The 23,891-nt window shown below is 42.9% G+C and overlaps 1 protein-coding gene across 1 annotated transcript in view; it reads right to left on the bottom strand.

Moving 5' to 3' along the window:
- The window catches only part of znf385a (zinc finger protein 385A), a 55,523-nt gene that overhangs the window by 17,420 nt on the left and 14,212 nt on the right, over window positions 1-23,891 (bottom strand). The window contains exons 2-3 of the mRNA XM_078254978.1: window positions 8,046-8,197; window positions 1,200-1,310 (exon numbers count right to left, since the gene is read on the bottom strand). Of these exons, the coding sequence (XP_078111104.1) occupies window positions 1,200-1,310; window positions 8,046-8,197 (263 nt within the window). The remainder of the gene's footprint in view (window positions 1-1,199; window positions 1,311-8,045; window positions 8,198-23,891) is intronic.

The raw sequence follows: 23,891 nt of genomic DNA, 5'->3' as shown, positions 1-23,891 counted from the left end.
GAGGCAAAAATACAGTATGGACAAATTCCTTCTCTTCTTCTTCTTCTTTCTTTTTTTGCTGTCATTAAAACCATAGTTTAACAATTCAGTTAAATATTTAAATTATTCAGATTCACTGTATATCTTACCTTTATCCATCAGGACATGTCTTTACTAAAGAAGCCTCTATTTGACCGCTAGCTGTAGGGCTCAAAGTATTTCATCATATAAACATCTTTGTCTAACTGCTTCCTGCGCCTATGAAGATATACAGCAGAGAACTCTGCAAAGAGTAGGCTCAAGATTACAGCCCTGCAGCTCCCTGACCACATGGAAACCATGATTGTAGACCTGAGGACTATATATAGCGCCGGTCCACTCCTTAATGTTGTGTATTATGGATGGATGTACGCCCTGGCCCTGAAGTCTGCACCACTGAATACAGAGCATCACAGCCAAATTATACTCTGCGCACATGACATTTGGCACTGATGTTGTCATGTGTCTGTCTGATTCGTCCACAGCAAGAAGAAAAGAATGAAAATGGGTTTGCATAACTAAAAATAAAACACTTCCATATGATTTTTGTTTTCTTTAATTTCTCATCAGTCATATATGCAGGTTGCCCATGGGTATAACGTGCCATTAAACTCCCATTATGAGTTTAGAAATAAATTACACCATATGGACAAAAAGATAAAACTGCTGTTAAAATTAATTGATAGAATTATACAAAAGCATGAAAAAAAAACTTGCTGCAGTTCATTTTAAAGAGATTCTTACTTGATGGCGTGCTTGTGTGAAATTAACTTCACACATGTTGAATATCTTAAATCAAGCTATGTTAACGTTGATGGGCAAGAGAAAATCTCTTTGAAAATGCAGGCAAAAATCCTAATTCTCCTTCTCGGCTTCTGCAGCAGCTCTCTCGGCTTTGTGCTGCAGTGATTATTGCTTCTACTAGCTCCACACCGTCTTGAAACAAATGAAATTCCACAAATGTACCACATCCACTGTGTAAATACACGCTCTTGGGGGAGCAAACAGGATAGAAAGCCCTCAACACATTCCTAAAGAAAAAGTTTATGAGGTGAAAGGTGTATGTGAATAAACAACAAGATACAGCACATTTAATGCCACATGAGGTAAATGGAGACATCGCGAGAGATGGAGGGAGAGAAATATTGTATATGTGTTGGGTTTATTTTATGTTTTTTTACCTCTGAGTTGAAGCGAATCTGGCAGACGTTACAGGAGATGACTGGCCGCTTTGTCTTGATCAGTGGAACTCCAAACGTGTGGTTGATCACGGCCTTCTGCACCGGATCCATCTGACAGAGAAAATGACAGAGAAAGAGAGGAATCTGTAAGCTATCATTCATACTCAGTTACCACTTCTACAGTTGTGTGCTCTAGAAGTCAACAGGCTCGAGTGTTTACAGTGTTAGTCCAGTGTTTGTATGTTTGTATGTTTGTCTTTATGTTCAGCAAACAGTGGTCAACAGTGTTGACGGCGTGTTGCTAGCTGAGACACCGGTTCCATCCTACCCAAGCTCAGGCTTCTGATCCTGACCAGGTTGTAGTTTCATGCTGTCCCTGTGTTAATTGTTTCAGCTGGGACGTCCATCATCTACATGGTGTCAAGCACCTCGTATAAATTTAACTTGCTCGCTTTAAGAGCTCTCCAACGTGACAGTGCCTAAGCCCACTTAAACTCTGCCCCAGACACACAAGGCTCTGCATGTACCCATTTAAAAGGGCTCCATTTCAATTATTGGTCTATGTTTGAAGCAGCATTTATCTAGCGATCATTGTTAATTGACCTTAGCATTAGTGTGGAGTCAATGGCTGGTGTGGATTTCCACCACAGACAATTGTCTGGCACTATGTCTACAGCCAAAGCAGGCAAAATGTATAAGATGATGTGGAACTGTATGGGTAGGCAAAAGGAATGAAGAGAAACAAAATTCCTGGCCTGAGGAACAAAATGGATATGATGCTGTGTGTTTTGAATTCATAAGGCACTGAGGGAATGTTCCAGAGAGTCCTCCAAGTCTGATGCAAGTCTGTTGGTTTGGAGAGCCCAACAGACGACTAAATTGGCTCATCCCTACATTTAATTTGGGCTTGATGGTGTTTTTTGCCTCCAACGTCGCCTTCCAGGCAGCTAACCCTAACCTTAACCCTAAACATAACCATTGCCGCGCTGCCTGGAAGGTGACTTTGGGGGCAAAAAACACCAAACACCTTAATTTGGCCAATCACCAAATTTCCATTAAGCTATCTTGCACCCAGAGCCATATAGTCTCATCTAAAACACAAATGGCTCAAGACTCTGGCCTGTGGAATGAGTATTCTCATACCCCCCAAAAAAATTACAATTTCTGCACGGTGCATGTTACTCGGCAACTGCAAAGAAACAGGGTAAACAGAGAATGAAAGAAATGGGGAGGAGGCCCGAGACATTTAGCTTAGTGACAGGACTGTACAAAACACACCATCTGGAGGAGTGAATGATTGAGAGAGTGCGAAAGGACGACGGATAGACAGATAAAAAGAGAAAGGGAGGGAGAAATGGGAACGAGCCCAGAAAGAGAGAGAGAGAGAGAGAGAGAGAGAGAGAGAGAGAGAGAGAGAGAGAGGCCCAGGCCAGATATCCTCACATTGCACATTCTTATCTCATTTGGCTCTCTTTCCACTCCATGTTCCATGACTCTCTCCATTTCTCTCCCCAGAAAAAGCCTAAAGTGTAGGCTGGACTGTTGCTATGAATTCAGATGGATAGAAGGAGAGGGGAGGACATTGAGTAATGACATTGGTCGATGAACACTATCTGTGCAACTGCATGAATACCTCAGCAGTGATCATGCAATAGCCAGCTGAAGACAACAAAAAATCAACTCATGTTTTTATCAAATCTTTTAAACTCTTGCCTAATGTTACCCCAACTCCTACATTCCAAACAAACATAACTGCATAGTTGTGTGTTAAATACTGTATGTGGGTGTCCATGCTGTGACCCATCATCAAGTTTAACAAGAGCTGAACAGGTCTTGGTGGAGTAACTGTACATGAATCATGGGCTTCTTCCCAGCCAGTCATACAGTACTCTGGGTGTGGGTCAGCTATGATCCATCCAGTCTATTCAGCTGTTAAAAACACAGCCCAGCTGCCAACAAGCCTTTTTGGACAGCAGCTTTTATGGCCTCTTACCCAAATGTTCTCCAAAACATGTCCTCGTGAAATAGAAGCAGAGCATTGTGATGCAACTGAAGAGGGATTTTCCAAAACTCGCTCAAGTCGAAAATCAGCAATTGTCTTTCAAATTGGCTGTGTTTCCTGCATTATTTGTTTAAATCACTTTAATCTCTAAAATCTGATCAGTAAATAATAAATATTGTCATTTTGATTAATAAAAGTAGACTAAGTGAGTTTTGGAAACATGTCAGCTTGAGTATGTGGTGAGAGCTCTGGCAGATGTAAGTAAACCACCCAGACCACTGACTTTAGCATCACTTAGCGGTCACATCAACAGCTCCACAGAGCCTTAAGACCCAAACACCCTAATGCCTTTTGTTAACACAGAGCTTCTTCTGTGGAGAAACAGCCCAAAGAGCAACCAAGAATCTCCCGGCGCTGCACTGACATCTTTTTCTTTCACTTTAACCTATCTCCATTCTCAGTCTTTCATCCTGTCTTTGTTCCGCTTTCTTCTTCTACTGTAGTGTGTTTGATCAGTTCTCTGTAACAAAAGCAACCAAAGAGGAATGCACTGTTCTGTTCCTCTCATTGGGACCACTGGCAGTCACACTAAAGTCTGCACTGTGCCAGATAAAAACAGCCTTTGAGGCTCTAAATTCTTCAGTACTTTTGTGTTGTGCCCAGATTAAGACACCGTTGGGTGAAAAACAAACAAACAAACCAACAAAAAAGCTTCAAGCATTTAGTCACTCACCTTCTTCTCCTCTGTGTCTGTAGAAGCTTGGAGCTGCATTGTTTCTCCTGTGTGTGTGCTGCTGGCCGAGATGTGTGTTTGAGCCTCAGCATGTACAAGATTGAGATTGTGTGGTGTACCTTCTTTACTCATTCAGCCCCCTGGTTGGTTGTCAATGCTGAATACATAAGTCAATAAGAAAAAAGGACTTGTGCCGAGTGATGCATTGCCAGCTACGATTTCTTTGTTTCCCCTTTTTGGGCGCACTCTCCACTTCTCTTTGAAATGCTGCAAGAAGAGAAGTAAGTGTCTGCTGTAAGGATTTTCTCAAATCTCTGCCTTTGTTTTTTTCCAGTGACACATCACCTAACAAGTGCCTGTTCCTTTTGTTCAGCCTCCTTCTCCTCTCCTCTTAGCTGCTTTCTCTCTCTCTGCCTCATGCTTCCCTGTAGTTCATTTCCCTCAGTCTGCTTTCCAGTTTTCTCCTCCCCTTCTCTCTCTCCCCCTCTTTTTCATGCATACTCGATCTGTCCAGATGCAGCCAGGATTGTGTGTCCCACTCTCCTCCTGCTCAACTCTCCCCCTCTTCCCCACCATCTATCAAATGTTATCATCAGCCACCGGAGCTTTTGCCCGGCACAGCAACCCCCAACCAAACCACGTATAAACACAAACACACACACACACACACACACACACACACACACACACACACACACACACACACACACACACACACACACACACACACACACACAATGCTACAATGGTTTGAAGACATATATGATGTCTTGCAGCCAGACATCAGTGCATCTGATAAAGCCCCAAAACACATTCTAAATGATTACTATTCTGATTAGTGGATCAGAGGCAACAAGTGTGATGAAATGTCAGTTAATTAATCTGGAAGATTGGTGCTGGAATAAGACTATGGAATAAGTTTAGAAGGAGAGTGAGAAAAGAGATAAAAGGAGCACGGACAGCAAGTGAGACTCAACAAGTCTGTACACGGCTTTGCATGATTGGACACCCGCATTGGAAATTCCTGACTTTGCAGTCTGAGCAAGCCCACATCAGGGCATGCATCTCGGCTCAAAGGTGTGTGAGCGTGCATCTATATCAGGACCAGCTGCTTACAGATAAATAATTCAGCTCTGTCACTGTCTAAAGGCACATTGGGCGGGACAGGCAGGTAGAGGACAAATTACATTAGAGGACCATTAAAGCTGTATATGGCTGTAGGAGAGGCCATCCGTCTGCTATGAGGCTAATAACCCTAAATGTGAGTCTCATTAAGACTGTACAAACTCAGGCTCAGCACAGATCACTTAATGAGAGAGAATGATAGAATAACTAGCTGCTAGCTTAATGCAGGGGCTTTTCTTAGTGTTACTGCTGCTATAATGCTGGGTCTTCATTGCAATAGTGTGCATATCACACAGTATATTTATCACAGTGTGTTGGTGCAGACAGGCACCAGCAGGCATGGTACCTTTAATGTGAAATCATCCTAGTTTACCTTCCATTTATACAGTTTCTATGAAAGAGATGGGACCCGAGCAGAGTCATGCTCTGATTGCTTAAACATTATTTTGCCTAAAAGCCCAACAAGCCATAAAATATTGTCAGTGATGTAAACAGAGCTGCAAACACTTTACTGCTCTATTACTCTAGGTCTTCCTGTAAACTAAATTAAGCATAAAACACGGCTGAGGACCACGATTACCACGTAGGAAATCATCAAGGCAGAACCCTCATTAGCAGAAACCAAAGTTGTGTTTTTTATTTTTGCATGTTTACGGATCAAAGATGCATTCTGAAGCTGTACTTACTAAACAACTGAGACTGTGCACTCGTGTTTCAGGCATCACATGCTCTTCCCTGATACCTTTCAGTCAAATATCAACTGTAGGCCTACTATCAGTCAGTCATTTCTCCATTGTTTTTAATGCAATGTAGTGAAAGCATGAAAGTCCATGTGTAAGTGTCAAAACGCAGTGGACCTATAAGGTCAGACTGTCCTTCAAGGCTCTATGGCACCATCTCCTGGCCACAGGGCTGTAAAACAACACTAAAAAGTGCTGGCTCGCAGTCATCAGCAGCAGCAACAGCTATTAACATTCACAGCATCCCTGTGGACCTTCAGACATAGTTAATGTTCTGAAAGGGAGGATGGGGAGCAGAGGGATGTTACAGAATGAGGTAGAGAAAGAGAGAGAGCTTCAGAGGGAGTCTTCCAGAGGCAGCGTGAGATGGAATAAAGAGGAGCAAGCAAGAGTGATTTGAAGGCTGTGCCAGCAGACACAAGAGTGGAAACTGAGTGCCTGCGTAATTTCAGTATCTCTATTAATCCATGTCTGCTGGGTGCACTGCAGTTTTAACATCAGTGGGAATGCTTCCACTTATGTCATTGCCTATGGAGGGCTATTAAGATGACGGTATTGTTAAAATGTGTTTAACAATGTCTGGCCTCATGCTGTAACTATCCCTGTAGTATCATACGTGGTCAAAGCATGTGCCAGAAATTTCCAATTGGTGACATTGGATTGCTATGTCGCACCTTTGCAAACTGCAGTCAAATATACCAGGCGGACACATGTGGAGAATAACTCTGTTGCAGACAGAGCTGTATAGTAACGAAGTAGAACTACTTCACTACTCTACTTAAGTACTAAAAGGCTGTATCTGTACTCTACTGGAGTATTATTTTTTTCTCCTACTTCCACTTTTACTTGAGTACATATTTTCGAAGAGTTTAATACTTTTACTCCGAGAGATTTTGTATGTGCTGCATCGTTACTCGTTACTGTTGTGAATTCCTCACGCCACGGAGACTGTGTAGGTTAGTGTGTGTACGTTAGTTACGTACGCTAATTAATAAAAAGTAAAGTAATTTACGTAAGAAATCCCCGAGATCGCGTCGTGTTTCTTTTCATTACGGTTGCCCGTTCAGAAGTCAGAGACGATGTAAGTTTGTACTCTTTCTATTTAGCTATTGTTGTAGCAGATTAAGCTATTCCTGAGTTGTTTGAGTCTGCAGTGAGTCCTGAATATTAACCGTTTGACCCTGTGAAGTGAAGCTGCTAGTTTATCTGTACTTTGCTAGCTTGCTAACTTTCCTGTTATCACACGTTAGTTACTAGCTAGTGTGTGATAACTTTTTTGGGGGCTTTAATCGTTACTGTGCTGGAGAGAATGTTTATTTTACTTGCACAGTGTGATAATTGTACATTTTATTTCAGTATTTGTTAATATTTGTTATAACTAAATAACACAATACTTGAGTAGTATATTTTAAAATAAACTACTTGCAATACTTAAGTACAAAAAATGTTGAATACTTTAGTACTTCTACTTAAGCAGTGCTACTTGTACTCAAGTCACTTTTTTGATAGAGCACTTGTACTTTTACTCAAGTATGGGTCTCTAGTACTTTATACACCTCTGGTTGCAGACATGGTCCAAGAATAGCATTGCCCCACATAGAGTACATACAAAGTTCACTGATTTTACATATTGCTGACGAGATATGTGTTGACGTCTCCTAATGGAGTCTGGAGGAACAGGCGGCACACTACGCTGAGTGGGTGAAATGCAAAGTGTCTCTACGGTCTAAATGATAAGATGTTAGTCAGGGCCTGGGGAAACAGGGAGATCCTTCTCCGTTCAAATAAATACCACATCAAACAAACTTTGGTGTTTGAAGTACACAGCTATAAGGATGGCCTTAGAACTGCTCTTTCATTCTGTGCTTTGGATTAAGGAATGGGATAGTGTTTACATGAAATAGTACATTCTTAGGAATACCCTGCCCCTTAGCCTTGTAGTGAGACCTGTCTAACATGCATTCTTGATGTGGATACAGCTGCACCTTGGCAATTTAACAATGTAAAGCATATTGTGTGTGTGCAAATCACATTCATATGTGTTACACATGGGCAGTAACAACATATGGCAGTAAATACACAAACATTACCATGTCCTGCACGCCTACAGGTTTCCCAGATTTCGTGGACAGACAGGTCCCTCTTGTGTGTTTTCCTTTTTGCAATGGTTGAGTTAAAAGACTGCAGTATGTGTGTGCTTGTTTGTGTTTGTTTGTTCGTGTCTGTGTGTCTACGTCAACTCTCACCGTGTTGAAGTTGTGGAAGAGGTTCATGCTGTGTGGAGGAGGGGTGGTGTCCATGGGGAACTGCAGGAAGGGCTTCATGTCCAGGTGGGGCTGGATCATCGTGGGGGTCCGCAAGAACGTCGGCACCGCCGCCCCTGCACGGTTTATGCCTCCTGCACACAGACAAAGACAGAGTTAGATAAACATGCATGGCATATTCTTACAACTCATTTGTGTAAAATAGAATCAAAACAGTTTCAATGTTTGTTTTGACAATTACTGTGGCAATAACTGTCTTTTTGAAAAAACACAAAGTATAAAATAGAAATAGAGTGAATTCAGTGAATTGTGTAGCTTATTACAGATTGTATGATGTTGTTCCCTGAAATCTGCAACTGAAACAAAAAAACACAATGAGCCATAATTGCATTGCAAAGCAATTTGTCTGAATACAGAGCAAAACTATGTGGCACTCCAGTGAAACACGTAATCTCTAAACTGAGTGAAAAAGCAGCATTTGGGCCATTAAGGACGCTGGAATAATTGCTGTGGACATACATTCTTGTTTTTCCTGAGAAGTTGGCAAGACTGAATCGCCAAAGTGCAGCAGCATAGCTGTGCACAAATGCTGTGATACTGAGGGGTTTCTCTCTTTGTAGAATTCACATTACCGAAGAATTTCAATATACTAAGACATTCACATCAAATAAAGCAGGAATGCCACAGAGAAGAAAAGAATGCCATGAAGTTGTGGGGATTTCTCTTATCCACCTGCCTGCCAGTCTACACGCTTCTCCTCTCTCCTCTCTGTACATCTGTAGCTTGATGATAATGAGTTTCATCTCAGCGTGAGCAGTTAAATCACTTTGTTGTGTCCAATTATGGAATGAACGAATCATGGACACTAATTCATCTACTCACGTCTGACACATGCTCCCTGGCTTTGACTGTATCTAACATGCTTTTTGAGCAGATTTTCACAGGAGTTCAAAAACACAGTCACTGCAAGGGTATCCTACACACACACACACACACACACACACACACACACGCACCTGTGCCACTGTGTCACAATGTCAATGTTTAATTCTCCTATAAAAGCATGCAAGGCTGTCATCATGATACATGCTCCCTATTCTCGTCATTGCCCCCATCTGTCTTCTCTTCCTCTCCTTCTTATCCCCCTACGTCTCCTCTTTAACCTCTGTCAAGGATGATAGTGATGAGGCCCACACAGCAAAACTCAGCCTCAGCAAGCTCTTAGATTAAGCTTCTTAATATCCGCAACTGGATTTCTGTGGCTTTCAAATTCCCCCAAGATTTAAAGCTTTGCTGCTCTCCTTTTTGGGATTGCTCTAAGCTACTCTCGCTCCCTTACTTGCTGTGCCTCGCTCTGCTGCTTTTCCGGCTGCAACTGGCTTCTACCTGCTTCCACGCTGTCACATGGTTATTTGTGCATTATTTGACACCTCTGCATTACCATCAAGCTTTATGTCAACTGAATGTGATCAGAGAAAATAATATGGCTGCCGCATGAAGGAATATGGTGCTAGCAGATGGAGTCTCGAGAAAGTTTGGATTAGAGAGAGCGGGCGAGAAAAAGAGAGAGGGAGAGAGATTGACTTTGTCAGACTGAGTGAAAGTGCTGTCTCAGCTGAAGCCCAGCTGCCTTCTGCTATGCATCTGTGGGCCTCGAGGTGGAGAGGACTGCATCATTACTTCTAGTTGGTCATGTAAGTTTCTTCCACTGAACAAACCACAAATGTACACATGTATGAATGCATAAACTGATGCTCACATACGCAACTATTATATACTACTACACCATGAGAAACAAGTGCCTGTTGGTTTTCCAGCTGGTGGATTGTACTCCTCTCATCCATCGCCGGCTGACTCAGCAGTCTTAAACGCTTCACTATCATACAAATAATGTGGGTTTGTGTGTTGTTCCCAATAGAAAGTCTCACTCACACTTTCTTTTTAAATATGCAGAGTCACAAACTTCTCAGTCAGTCTTTTAAGCTGAGCTCCTCCTAGATGCTGTTTGTTGTGATGAGGGAGGATGGAGGATCCTATAGGTGCTCTCTCCTCCACCTCTTCCTCCATGACTGATGAAGGCAGCTCCTCCTCCAGGGCTGCACCACTAACAGCATGACTAATACACTGTCTCTTGACGGCATTTATCATGACACTATACCGCATGTTGATACATGGCCTGAATTCGTGTCTGGGGCTCTTTGTGCAGGAATGTGTGTGTGTTTTTCTTGTAAGGAGTGACTCTGTTAGCTGAAGTTGCACAGTAGTAATGTTTGCAGCTCCCTAGTGAGTCTGAACTTGAACATGAAGACTGTTACTGGCAGTGGGTCAGCCAGCCTCTGGCAGGCAGACAAACAAAGAGATTAGCTGACCGGGGAGCAGAACATGTCTCTGCAGCAGCAGGAGAAGCTGAGGAAGTTAATGGAGCTGAGGACCATTGAGAAGAGAGAGGAGCAAAGACACAATCTGTCCCATCAGGGACACTGTGTGCATGTGTGTGTTTGTCAGTGTGCATAAATCAGAGTGTGGCTGCTTTCTTCTCTCTTGTAATTACCCCATTAATTTAAATCTCTCTTTGGGGACCTTCCCACAGTGTAAATCAAACAAATCGCTGTATGGAGCCGGAGTGTGCCTGTGTGACCTGCGCAAGTTTTTGTGCATATGTGTGTTTGTGTAGTGTGTGTGAATAAGTGCATGTTTGTATGTGGTCCCACCAGACTCTCCACAATGACAAAATCTTGCATTAGAGCCAGAGCTAATAAAAATTATAAGTCGTAAGTGTTTCTTTTCTTTCTTTCTTTTTTAAACTGTTTTGTAACAACAGAACAAGATAACCACATGACACAATAAAACCACAGCCAAAGTTTACACTGCATCACTACCATGCACAGCTGTAACAAATGTGAGGATTTCTCTCTTTTATATCTGTGTAAATTGAAAACCTTCAGTTAAACAAAACAAGCAATTTGAAGACATAACCTTGACCTCAAGGATACTGTAATAAATACTTGTATTTTCTGATTAACTAACTGATTAAAAAATTACAGACAGATCCAGCAGTTGGATAACTTAGTGGGTAACACCATTGACTTTCACGAATAGACCGGGGTTCAAATCCCGACCGGGGGCGTGGCGAGGGCGAAGTTTAAATCCCGCTCAGGGCGATGCTAACAGTGGGTCCTTCAGCAGGACCCTTGAAGGGCAATTCAAACCCCAGCAGGGGAGTGGTCTTTACTCTATTCCCCCTCTCTCTTCTCACTACTGGCTTTCGGGGCCTGATCTGTGCGAATGTCTATGTGAGACAGAGTGAAACATGCGGTATACTAGCCGCAGCCGACCTGTCGACCGCCAGTGTGCCGTAACTGTTTATACTCCTGCGTGGTGGTCGCCACACTAGTTGCAGTCTTCTCCTGAACAGAGGTGGCGCTAATGAGGAAAGGCTACCGACTTTGCTATTTCTATGGACTAGAAGAAGAAGAAAAATGTAAACAACGGCAAAACTGGCAGCAGCATTGCCGTCAATGCTTCGATTTGATTCGATGACCTACTTTGTCGGATCAAGCCTTTCATTCGCCATAAAAGAACTCATCTTAACCCAGTAAGTTTACAAGAGAGACTTGCAGTCACTCTGAGAGTCCTGGCATCCGGTTACCCTTGAGCTCGTTCAGGCTTCCTGTTTCCGCTTTGTCGCGCGCCGCTGAAAAAAATAAAATCCTGGCGCGCCAGCGAGATCTACGTCGTTTTGACGTCACATTGGCGTGCGCAAGCTCGGATGTGATGACTGTAAAACGGCTTTGAGAAACCGGGCCAGACTGGAGGAACTGAGAGCACTCAGACAGCGATTTGGATTTAGTTGTCAGGAATCCTACCAGGCTCGTAGGGGCAGAGCTCCAAAAGGGCCTGCAGGGCAACGGCAGAGGGCTTGGTGTTGCAGCCAGTGGCTTGCTTAAAGTGTGCATGTGTGTAAGCTTTTACGGTTCTGATGACCATTCTGAGTTTTGACTTTTTGGTTTGAATTGAATTTTGATTTAGGCTTAGATTATGGTTCCATTTAGGGTTTGGGTTAGGCATGTAGGTGTAATGGTCGGTGTTGAGGGCAAGGGAATGCATGTTGCAGCAATAAGGGTCTTAGTGTAGAAGTACTCATACGTGTGTGTGTGTGTGTGTGTGTGTGTGTGTGTGTAAGCACCTACACTTTCACAAACTATTAATTATTTTTGTTCATTCTCTCTATAAAAAGGCAATACATTTGAGAGAATACAAAAGAGAAATATACATACATACACACACATCAGTGCTCCACAATCCTCTTTCTTCCTGTGGCACATTTTAATTCCCTAACTTCCCTAACGAGTGGAGGAAAATAACACACAGGCAAATAACAGATGGAGGATCATAGCATTTTTATATGGTTACTGCCTTTGTTGTGTGTTTCCTGTGCCTGTGTTTCCCATCTCATGCAATACTTATGATTTGATGCAGTATAATGATGATAGTGAAAACAAAAGCTGGGGAGCTATTTCAAAACTAAGAGACATGATCAGTCAATCAAAATAAATCAATCAAAGCAAAACGTGATGTTTAAAAGGGTTCCGCGTGATGATTTTCACATGAAAGCGATATACCGTTTAGTATATGATAAAATGTTATTTCATCAATTCAATGTAACATTTGTATGCTTATGCAGGATTGTATTAACTCCAGTTAGTGTCTAAACTGAAACTGGAAAAATATTATGAAAATCACCATCGGGTGTTTTCCTTGTCTACGATGCAAGACAAAAAGCGGTTTCTAGAATCTAGGTTAAGAGAATCTTTTCATGTCTTGAGATTATCTAACAGGCTGTGTAGGTTGTGCCACACTGTGTTCAGTCTTCTTTCCCATGGGCGTTGGGTGCATTCAGGAGAGAACAATGGGAGCAGGGTAGTTGGCACCGGGCATGCTGGACAGGCACAGATGTGACAGGGACAGGGAGAAAGATGTGATAACAGTCAGGCTGCCAACTTGCCTTTCTGCCGGGCCGTGAAGCGGGCACCTGTCCCCACATCAGCACTAGGCTACATAGTCAGTTTCTAGTTAATGCTGCTGATATGTTTGATGTAGACAAAAACACTGATAAGATTCAATACATTTTATAATACAGGACATAATATAAACATAATGAAATGACAACTAAGAAATATTTTTTGGCATCTCAAAGTTTTGTGTCAGGCAGCAGCTTTATTGATTATCTGTGCAATGTTCATAATTTACTTTATCGACCTAGTGTTTGCGGCGCATTGAGATTTCAGGCTAACTGCTGGCTCTACATCCTGAGAAAACCTGCCCTCCGCTTATGTATACATTATTAAGAGAACTCTGAGTCAGTGAGATGATTTAAAGAGACTGGGTGCTGCACTGAGAGCTTCTTCAACATATCCCCCATAGTCTCCATCATCAAACCTCCTTTCTCTCTCTCGCTCTCTCTTTGTCTCCCATGCACAAACAACAGCGTACATCAGACTCCTCAGACCAAATCTGACAGTTCAGAGGATGGTGGCTGTCTGCACATTGATTAACTAATTGAAGAGATCCAAACTGGGGTTGCCAGACTATTTCATAACCACTGAGGAGGAAACTTCTCGTGACCTTAATAAATGGCTTATTATTATTACAATGTTTAGGGTCAGGTGTAGCTGTCTGATCTGTCTGTTATGTCCCTGCTGGTCTGCTGTTTCATATTGGTTGTAGTGTGTTACGAATGGCTGGCCATCTGTCCGTCTGTCTCTATTTCTCTTACTATCTCTCTCTCTTTCTCTCATCTCTCGCTCTCATACGCTCCTTGCCTCCCTCATCATCAGCTCAGTGTGTATTCTGGGCTGAAAACAGCTGTGCCCAGGCTTACAGCAAACACAGGGTATGAGAAGGAGACAAAGAATGACCATTTGGCCCTGTTACATTCAGTACTCCCTTTCAGTCTCGGGCCCAGCAGGACTGTGTGCCTCCTATTTACCTGACCACAAGCACAATCAACAGGATTATAGGCCTGGCCAAAAGCCTTGCACAAATGCACAAAGAAAAAAGCACTCACACACTTGCGTTGGCAGAAACACACACACACACACACACACACACACACACACACACACACACACACACATCAAAGACACACACACACACACACACACACACACACACACACACACATAGTGTTCCAAAATACTTAATTCACCTTTTCTAACACACACTTTCACCTCAATGCACACACTTTTACACATATAGAGGATTTTCCAGCCAGGCACACGAAAGGCAACATTCCTCTGACTCTATATCTGTGCCAATCATTAAGCAGCTTGAAGTTTGCCTCCACATATCAACGTATACATATTCACATTCATTTAAAACAACCTGATTCAGGCGCCCAGATAGCTCAGTTGGTAGAGCAGGCGCCCATGTGTAGAGGTTTACTCCTCGACGCAGCGGCCGCAGGTTCGACTCCGACCTGTGGCTCTTTGCTGCATGTCATTCCCCCTCTCTCTCCCCTTTCAAGTCTTCATCTGTCCTGTCAAAAATAAAGGCCAAAAAAAAATCTTACAAAAAAAAAAAACCTGATTCCTCAGCTGTCACCTCAAGATATGCAGCACAGAGCGCTATGCAGGTCATTAGCAGTGAGTGTTTGTCTGGAGGCTGTATCCTGAGCTGCTTACCTTCCTGGATGCTCCCTTCACAGACAGCTGTGGCAGCAGCAGCCATCCACCAGATAGCTGCCTCAGCCTCTGCTCAGAATGTATTATGAACTCATAGCCTATGACTCACACATAGTGATGCACTTCATCAGAGAAAACACTGAGTGCTACAAGGCTCACATAATGAAGCTTTCCACCTTCATGCCAACCAAGCGTGCCACACAAAAAAACCTGAGCAGGTATGACTTTAAGTGCCCACAAGAGTGTGCTGCTGAACGGTAAACTTCAAAGTAGCCACTTCCAAGTTCTTATTTTAGAGCCTGAAAATGATTATGAAATTTAAAAACCGCATGTTCCTATCAAACGTTATCGTCCCCATCTTTTCTAATCATGGTATGCTAATTCCCAGCTTCCTATGAAGGTTATTGTAATGCTTGCACACAATGTAGGTGGATGCAGATAAAGATCTGTTTGACTTGCTGCCTGGAACTGCTGGTGTTACGCTACGCTCCAATGAGAGGATTATGCACGGGGAAGCTAGGAAAGCTGAAACTTGATTCCTTGCCTCAAATGCCATTTGGCTTCTCTGTTTGCATTCATGTGGCAAATGAGGTATGTGTGTGTGTGTGTGTGTGTGTGTGTGTGTGTGTGTGTGTGTGTGTGTGTGTGTGTGTGTGCGTGCGTGCGTGCGTGTGTGCGTGCGTGCGTGTGTAAACTTACACACGTAAGTCTGTATGATGCAGCGGACGCTCAAGACTTCAACACAGTGCTGAGTATTAGTCAGAACATGTCTCATCCTTAATCTAATCCAAACGCACTGCAGTGAGAGTTCTGAACACACACACACACACACACACACACATATTCACGAAACAGCAAATATCCCTATACTGTATAGTACAGTACAGTGCCAGTAGTGAAATATAATGCATTTAAATGGCTGTTAAATGAATTCTGGCTTTGTTTCTGGTGTTTTTTTGTGAGCATCAGTGTAGCCAACTGACACAGGCAACATGTTTGTGTCTGTGTACATATTTCTGCATCAGTGGGGGGGTGTTAAACTTTCCCTAATTGTAGGTCTTACATTTTACTCAACCTACCAAATTGGAGAACAGCATTTTACTAACTCGTTGTACTGTAAGGAGTACAGCAGAGTGTGTGGTATTACAGTATGACCTGTGGCAGGGATGTTAAAGCAGCAATAACAAAAAGGTCGAACAAAGTTAGAACAGCTTCCAATGAGTGATCAAAGCCTCCAACATCTAAACACACATAGCATCCTTCCACAACACACATCATAAACTAAATCTGTTACCCTTTGCAATCTGATCAGAGAGCTTTTTAGACAGGTCCATTTCAAGAGCAGCTTCTCAAAAATGATCACATATTATGAAAAACACCAGACACGCACCAGCTCTCTACAAAAACTACACATTCATATACACGCTACACACAAATAAGGCAGGGTAAACCTTCAGTCTCTCCCAAAGGGAAGTATTGTGCATAATTACAGAGTGGAAGGGGTGGTAATGACACCCTAGTGAGATAATATGACAGTGGTAGGCCCAAAAAGGCCCCACCATAAGATCCTACCTTGATCTCTCCTAAGTAGCTGAATTAAGGCTGGGAGGATTTAATTGCCAGTCTGTCTCGTTGGTAGACACAGAGGAGCTGACTGGGGATTCCAAGCGGGATGGCGAGAAGAAAGATGGGAGCTAAGGGAGGAGGCATGACGCAAAAATAATGGGATGGAATGAGGGTCAAGACAGCCTGCCTCTGATACCTACCTTGCCTTTCAACCATCAACTCCACAATGCACAGTGTCCAGAATACACACCAGAACCAATGCACATGCTTGAGCCACAGAAGCAGATGCACACCCCTTTAATCCTCCAGATAAACCTCCTGCTGTCTCCTTGTTCGGCAGCAACTGAACTTTTGGAAGCTGTTGGCTTTTGTTACTTGTGGTGTGAGGGATTGTGTGCTGGTACAACACACAAGTAAATAGACGTGCACATGGGTCTAGTGGGCTGATCTCTCTGGAGTAGGTTGTGATAGGGTGTGCGATCAGCTTTGCAAAGACAAATGCTTTGACTCACTATTTTTCCTTTGTTTTTACACTGGCTCTGTATTATATATCCATCCAAGGGCAGTAAAGGTGGGCTTGTAAAATTATACATTTCTATTCCTTCCCACATGCCTGATATCCTGTTTGACTCTGCTTCCACCTTAAATCAATGGCAGCTCTGATAATGATGGTACTTAAGGAGAGTAGCCGTATGTTGGGCTTCTTGTTACAACTTGCATCAACCTATTCAGGACAGGGTTAATAGACTTAATGAAAATATGTCTGAATGCCTGACCTCAGTCCTATTACATTCCAATGTGATATTTATCTTTAAAGCACCCTAGCGTGATGACACCGTACCATGTAATTAAGTTCAACTATAGCGCAGGCACAAAATGATTTTGCAATGCAAGGCTCAGCTAACATGCAGCCTGTGTATGTGTTTGTGGTGAAGGAGAGAGTTGCTGTGCTTTTTTGAGGTCAGTAATGACAGACAAATAGCTGTCAGGGCTAATGGGAGGGGACAGCCAGGGATGATGGGAACACAGAGAGAACATCGCAGGGCAGCTCAACACAGTCGACTGTGGAGACAAGGCACACAATGCTGCAGTGTTCACACAGAGAGGGTCACAATGAGAGCACCAAACAAACACACAAATATGCACAAACACACACCCCTTTATGGTTACCTGTGTTAGGGCACAGGCTTACATTAATTCCCTAACTTCAACACTTAGCATTAACCCTGACACACATGGTTACATAGCTAACTCTATTTTATGTAACCTTAATTCTAATGTAAACCTGGACCTTTAAAGGCATACTCTGCTCAAAATCTATGACTTTCTTACAAATACTCACTGTCTGTTGGCTTGAAAGGTATCTCTATTGTTCATATTTTTTTGCAGACTGCAGCTGTAGCATGCAGGAAAATGGATTTTGCTGTGGTGCTGAGTGGTATGAGAAGATTCTACTGTATGGACATTTGATCATTTTTTGCTGTTGGAATACATTGTAGCTGCTGTGCATTTAAGCTGACAATACAAGGAGCCATCCTCAGCAAAGGAGCAAGTGACAGGTGTAAAGTATTTGATACGCTAAAGATTTTTTAAAGAGTATTCCTTTAAGTCTCTAGACTAGCATATTTCCACACATATGGCAACCCTGATGTAAAGGAAAAAACTAAAAAGACTGTATACTACAGTTACACATTATTTTTATTGAGAGAAGTCTTGCAAAATCTCATTGTACCTGGGTATAAAGACAATAAATATAAATCTGATTATGTGGGAGAATTATATTAAATGTAGATGTGTTTACCGTGACTCAATTATGTAAAGCCCAGCAACTGGTTTAATTAACGTCACCTTAATAGAGAATAAAATGAATGACTCATCCAACAGCTACTGTAAAAAGAGAAAAAGCTTCACCTTCATCTCCACTCTTCTCCTTTAAATTCCCTGATGTCTGCTCTCTTTCTTTCTCAGGTTTCTATCTTTTTTATGTATTTTCCTTTTGTAATGAATGCTCCTCCTTTGGCCGAGGGCCAGTCAGGTGTGTAAAATGATCACAGAGTTGTCCAGTGGAGATGTGTCTGAATGTCTCTCGGTTACAGGCGATGTCTGAGCCAGTGATGGATGGATTGTTGGAATGAGGAGGAACCAAAGCATTGCTTTGTTGTGTCTATTGTAAGACAGTGATCCACTGCAGCAGAGGGAGATTAGACTTAATGCAATGGTAGAAAGAGGAGGGAAATTGCTGTCTGAATATGGGTGCACTGCAACGGGGAACACAGAGAGTGAGAGATGGAGGGAGAAAAACAGAAAAAAGGGAGATAGGGAAAGATAGAGGACAAGGTGACATTCTTCACCTTTCTGCCTCTCTCCAGCCTGTTTAAATCCGCTCCTACTTGTTCCCTGTCACCCAGCCCCCAGCCAAACCCACATTTCTCTCCCATCTCCTCCCCTTCTTCCCTTGTTCGAGGTGTTGGTCACACACCCAGGTGGAACAATAGCCAGCAACTTTATTCCCATGCACCTCCCAGAAACCTGAGCCCTCAGGTATGGAATTCTATCACTCAGCCACAAACAGGTGGATCAACCCAAATACACTTCGGGGGATGGTAACAAAGGCACCAGATTCTCTCTGAGATTAGACCCCTCTGCTCTAAGGGAAGACAAAAGGAGGAGGCATGATGGGTTGGTGAGAGGGGGATGTGGGGGATTTAAAAAATATATATACTGTACCTGTGCTCTTTGAAGACCAGCAACCATAATGTTCCCCTGCGCAGTGTTTGTCCATTTCATTGACTTCCATTCCCCATGGAGGGTAGAGGGCAATATGCTAATATCAGCCTAATAGAGTGGGGGAGGAGACCTTATGTGGTTGCCGGCCACTGCTTTCATTTCAGCCCTGCAGTAGTATACTGTCTGAATATGGAGTAGCCCAACAAACGAGCATGTCCTCTAACACGGTGCTCTCTGGTCATCCCTGAACAATCCAACCACTGCCCAATCTCTTTAAGTGCTGGGGGGTCTCTTCTGTAATGTCACTTGTCATTGGTGTGACCACAAATGACACTTTTGTTTAACTCAGCATCCATCACTTCCCACTGCAAAGAATTGCTGGCAGCTGGGGAGGTGTGCACACTCAGAGAGTCATGGCATGCCACAGAGAATTTCTAAAGGTTAAAACAACGTCTGAAATTTAAAACGCCGGGGTTGAAATTGTGAGCCAACATATTTTAATTGAGACTGTGTAAGTGAAACACACAAAGTTCCCCCCATGGATGCTAATTCCCCTGGCATAGCTCATAAAGTGAAAGACAGAAACCTCCTTGAACCAGGACCTGAGCTCATTTGTGAAAGTAGAGAACAGTGTTTTCTCTCTGTGTCATACATTGAAGCTAAGTCAAGAGCAAGCTTTATGCTTTTTCATACCTCCTCCCACACCTTCAAGTTCAGCTGCGGCGTATTCAGCATATTTTTCCATGATAGCAGGCGATGCATTATTCAGTGAGCTCTGGTTGATCTTGGCTGTAATAAATCCGTGGTCTATAGACACGTGGACATAAACCCGCACACACTTACACACACAAACTTGTATTGTCCAGTGTTGATGCATGATGAATAAAAAGGAAGTGAGCATCTATGAATCACACCCCGTGGAGAGATTTTAAACAGAGCATACCATGGATGAAAGGAGCGCCAGGCTTTTGAAAAGCTATCCAAAGCAGCATAGTAATGAGAGTAATGAGGATATCAGACGAACGTGGTGCAATATGCTTGTTAAATTCGACAGCTGAATCAGAGGTTCACCCTTGTGAAACAAACTGATGTGAACCTTTCCTCATTTCACATCAATATTAAAGGACCTTACTGTAGGCATGGTCATAGAAGTGTCAAACTCAAAACATATCCTAAAACAAGGGTTGCAGGGACACCTGGCGATGGGCAACACTGGTCCACAGCTGGAGGGTCATAGGATCACACAGCCCAAAAGAGAGTTAAAGGGCAACTCTATTCTTGCATCAAAATCAGTTGACTGGTCACAAGAACTACTCAGCCTGTGAATATAATGTATTATGTGGCTCTTGAGGGAGTCTGAGAACTAATTAAGGGTTTGGAGACATTACTGAATCATGGAGTTTGAGATACAGGCCGCGAGGGTCTAATGAAAGGATAACCAATACAAGAAAGAAATGTCCAGATATCTCTACTTACGTTGGACGACCAAGGCTAGCGTGCTACAACCACCCAAAACTGTTTCATGAGAAACATGCTGCAAATACAGAAACGATGCAAAGTATCAAACACACAACCCCCAAAAACACATGCAACAGTAAAAAAAAAAAACAGAAGAGTGCAAGTTTCTCTCTTCTTAACTTCAGCAGTGTCTCCCCTGCTTCCTGCAGAAGCATTAATTGGGGTTGTCTTACTAGGTCATATACATGAACGTAATGCAGTCGATCTACATTTTGCAGTGATGTCTTTGCTGCTCCTGCATATGATATACAACCATTATATATTGTTGACCTCATATCACCCTATAAGTGTCAATGAATGCCTGTTTGTCTGCCCCCATAGTTGCATCTGGCCACAGTTAGATAGATTCATGACTTTTCTTTTCTCTTTAGTCCTTAATAAATGTAATCTCTATGCAATGTAATCTACCATGTCATATTGTAAATACGAATGGCCTGGATAACTTCCATTGTGCTGACTGGCAGCCTCTTTCTGTTGCATGTGTGTTGGGGTTTGTGTTTGGGTTTGTTTTTTACTTTGCGTCCTTTCTGTATTTGCAGCACGTTTCTCCTAATGGAAGTGTTTTGGGCCATCGTAGCGTGTTTGCACTGGTCAGCCACCGTAACTAGTACAATTTTGACTATTCTTTTTTAATCTGTCTCTTGCGAGTCCTCCAACTTCCAGTAATGAAAGTAAAATACTTAATCAGTGGAGTGCTATTTTAAACAAGACATGGAACTTAAAGCATTAGTCTGCCGTTGTCAAAAAAAAATACACTTATTCGCTTTCTAGTGGAGGGTTAGATGAGAAAGTCATTTCATACAGATGTATGTTGAATATGAGCTCCAGTTAGCTAAGTTTAGCTTAGCTCAGCACAAAGACTGGAAACAGGGGAAACAGCTAACCTGGCACTGTCAAATGGTAACAACATTAGCATATCAGCTCACTAATTAACACAATAGGCTAGTCTATATCTTGTTTCTTGAACCCATTCAAAAATGACAATTTGCCATTTTACAAAGTTTTGGATTATTTCATGGCTCCAAGCCGTTGCAAGGCAACCAGGAGAGACTCCAGGAAGTCACTGGTTGCAGATTTATGTACTGATTAAACAAAAATAATATATGTCATGTGTTAATTAGTGAGCTTTAGAGATGCTGGTAGGATTTTGACATCGATGGACAAAGCCGGGCTAGCTGTTTCCCCTGTTTATAGTCTTTGTGATAAGCTCAGAAAACAAGCTGTTGGCTGTAGCTTTATATTACTGTATGTTAACAGACTCATCAAACTTCTCATCTAACTCTCTGCTGGAAAGAAAATAAAAAAATTTCAAAAATCTCTATTTTTCTATTTTTTTAACCTTGAGCAACAGGCTGTCAGTCACTCAGTTCTGAGCCCTCTGATTAAGAGTTTACAGACACACAGTAAATACAGTATTTAAGTGGCTCAGTGGTTGAACAAATAACAGTTCCTGCTAGTAGGCCTAAATCCTAAAATTCGGTTTTGACGTTATGTAAGACCTGGAGATGGCCTTGTGCTCTAATTGGTGAACTGAAAGAATACAAATTAGCTATGTAGAAAGTGTGTGTGTGTGTGTGTGTGTGTGTGTGTAAGAAAGATTGAGAAAGGTGGGTAGGACAGAGTGCTGATTTGATTCAGGGAGTGCACTGTCTCACACCAACCTCCTCCTCCTCCTCCTCTTCCTCCTCCTCCTCCTCCTCCTCCTCCTTCTCCTCCTCCTCCTGGTCACTACCATCCGCTTGGGGTGTCTGAATAATGGAGGGATAAGGGAGGATGGGTAGAAAATAGGAACAACGGACCAGGAGTGTTTTCAGGGAGAGCAGAGAGTAAGAGCAAGGAAGAGTTCAACACCCCCGCGAAGGTGCTGCTTGCCTTTGCAGCCTGGGCCTCATTGTTATTATGATTTATTTTTTAATGAGCAGTGCTGCCCTCCCCTCTGCCATACAAAGGCCTGATTGAATCTGGCGTTCCATTAGCATGTTAAAGAGGCCCAGCTTCATCTGTGAGCTGCTGACTGACAGTGGATATCATCTCTGTAATTGCTCAGTATACTGGAGCCAGAGCCAGCCAGAGAGAGAGAGAGAGAGAGAGAGAGACTGTAGAAGAAGAAGGCAGTTGAAGAAAGATAGGGAGGAGGGATTAGGATTTAAAAAAGGGGAGGGGTGCAGGAATCGAGCTAAATCTCTGTGTATCTGAATTTGGTACGGTTGAGACCCCATGCAGAGAGCTGGGAATAGTACAGTATGCATGTGCTTTAAATAAACATTTAAAGCACACTCACAGCTCATGACACTTATCAAAGCAGAAACATTGGCGGGATTTTGTAATAGAAACTCTGCATGTACGCAAGCTGTTATACAAGCAAATTATGTCACAGATTTTTATGTTTATTAGTATTTCAACCTATAAGCACAGCATGAGATCATGTTGTATACACTGCTGTACTGTAGGGACGGGACCCTGTACCTGGCCCCTTCATATGACAGTGTGTGTTAGCTTCCAGCTCTGTAGCACATCTCACCCCACGTCCTCTGCTCCCTCCCCACCTCTGTATACAGAATGTTTTTGCCTTTTCTCTCTCCCGCTCTGTTTTCGTACTCACTCAATTCTCTTCAACTCTTTCACATTAACTTCCTCATCCCCTGCATCCCTGAGCATCTCCCCTCCACCTCCTCCTCTCCCTCCGTTGCCCTTGCTCTTCTATTCCTCTGTTCCCTTTCTCTCCCTCTTCCTCTCTTTCTTTGTGGCCCTCTCTCTCTCTCTCTCTCTCGCTCTCTCTCTCTCTCTCTCTCTCTGCAGTAAATGGTAATTGAACAAAAAGTGTGGTGGAGGAGAGCTGCAGATAAGATGGTTATCTTAACTCCACATGCCATGCATCCAAAATTACCCCCTCCCCCCCCCCGCATCCCTCTTCCTCTCCTCCTCACTCTGTTCTCCTCTGCTCTGCTGTGACAGTGTGACATGCATGCAGTCCCACAGCATCGTAAGCCTTGTGTACTAATATTGGAGGACAGCCCAATGGTACCATTGTGTGTGTGTGTGTGTGTGTGTGTGTGTGTGTGTGTGTGTGTGTGTGTGTGTGTGTGTGTGTGTGTGTGTGTGTGTGTGTGTGTGCGCGCACAAAACTGGGGTGTGCAACGCCAGCACAGATCCTAAGGTGACCAGGTGACAATGAAAGATGTCAAGCACATAGAAGTACTTATATCCCAAATCTGCCCAACATTGCAAAAGGAAGTTCATGTAAGGTGCTGCATTAACTGTCCAGATATAGCTGCTGTATGTAGTCATTTGTACAAAGTGTAGTATTGTACAGCAGAATAAAATATCTGGGAGT

Source organism: Sander vitreus, chromosome 7 (genome assembly GCF_031162955.1).
Source record: "Sander vitreus isolate 19-12246 chromosome 7, sanVit1, whole genome shotgun sequence".
Lineage (NCBI taxonomy): Eukaryota > Metazoa > Chordata > Actinopteri > Perciformes > Percidae > Sander > Sander vitreus.
This window is presented reverse-complemented; position numbering and strand designations above follow the sequence as displayed.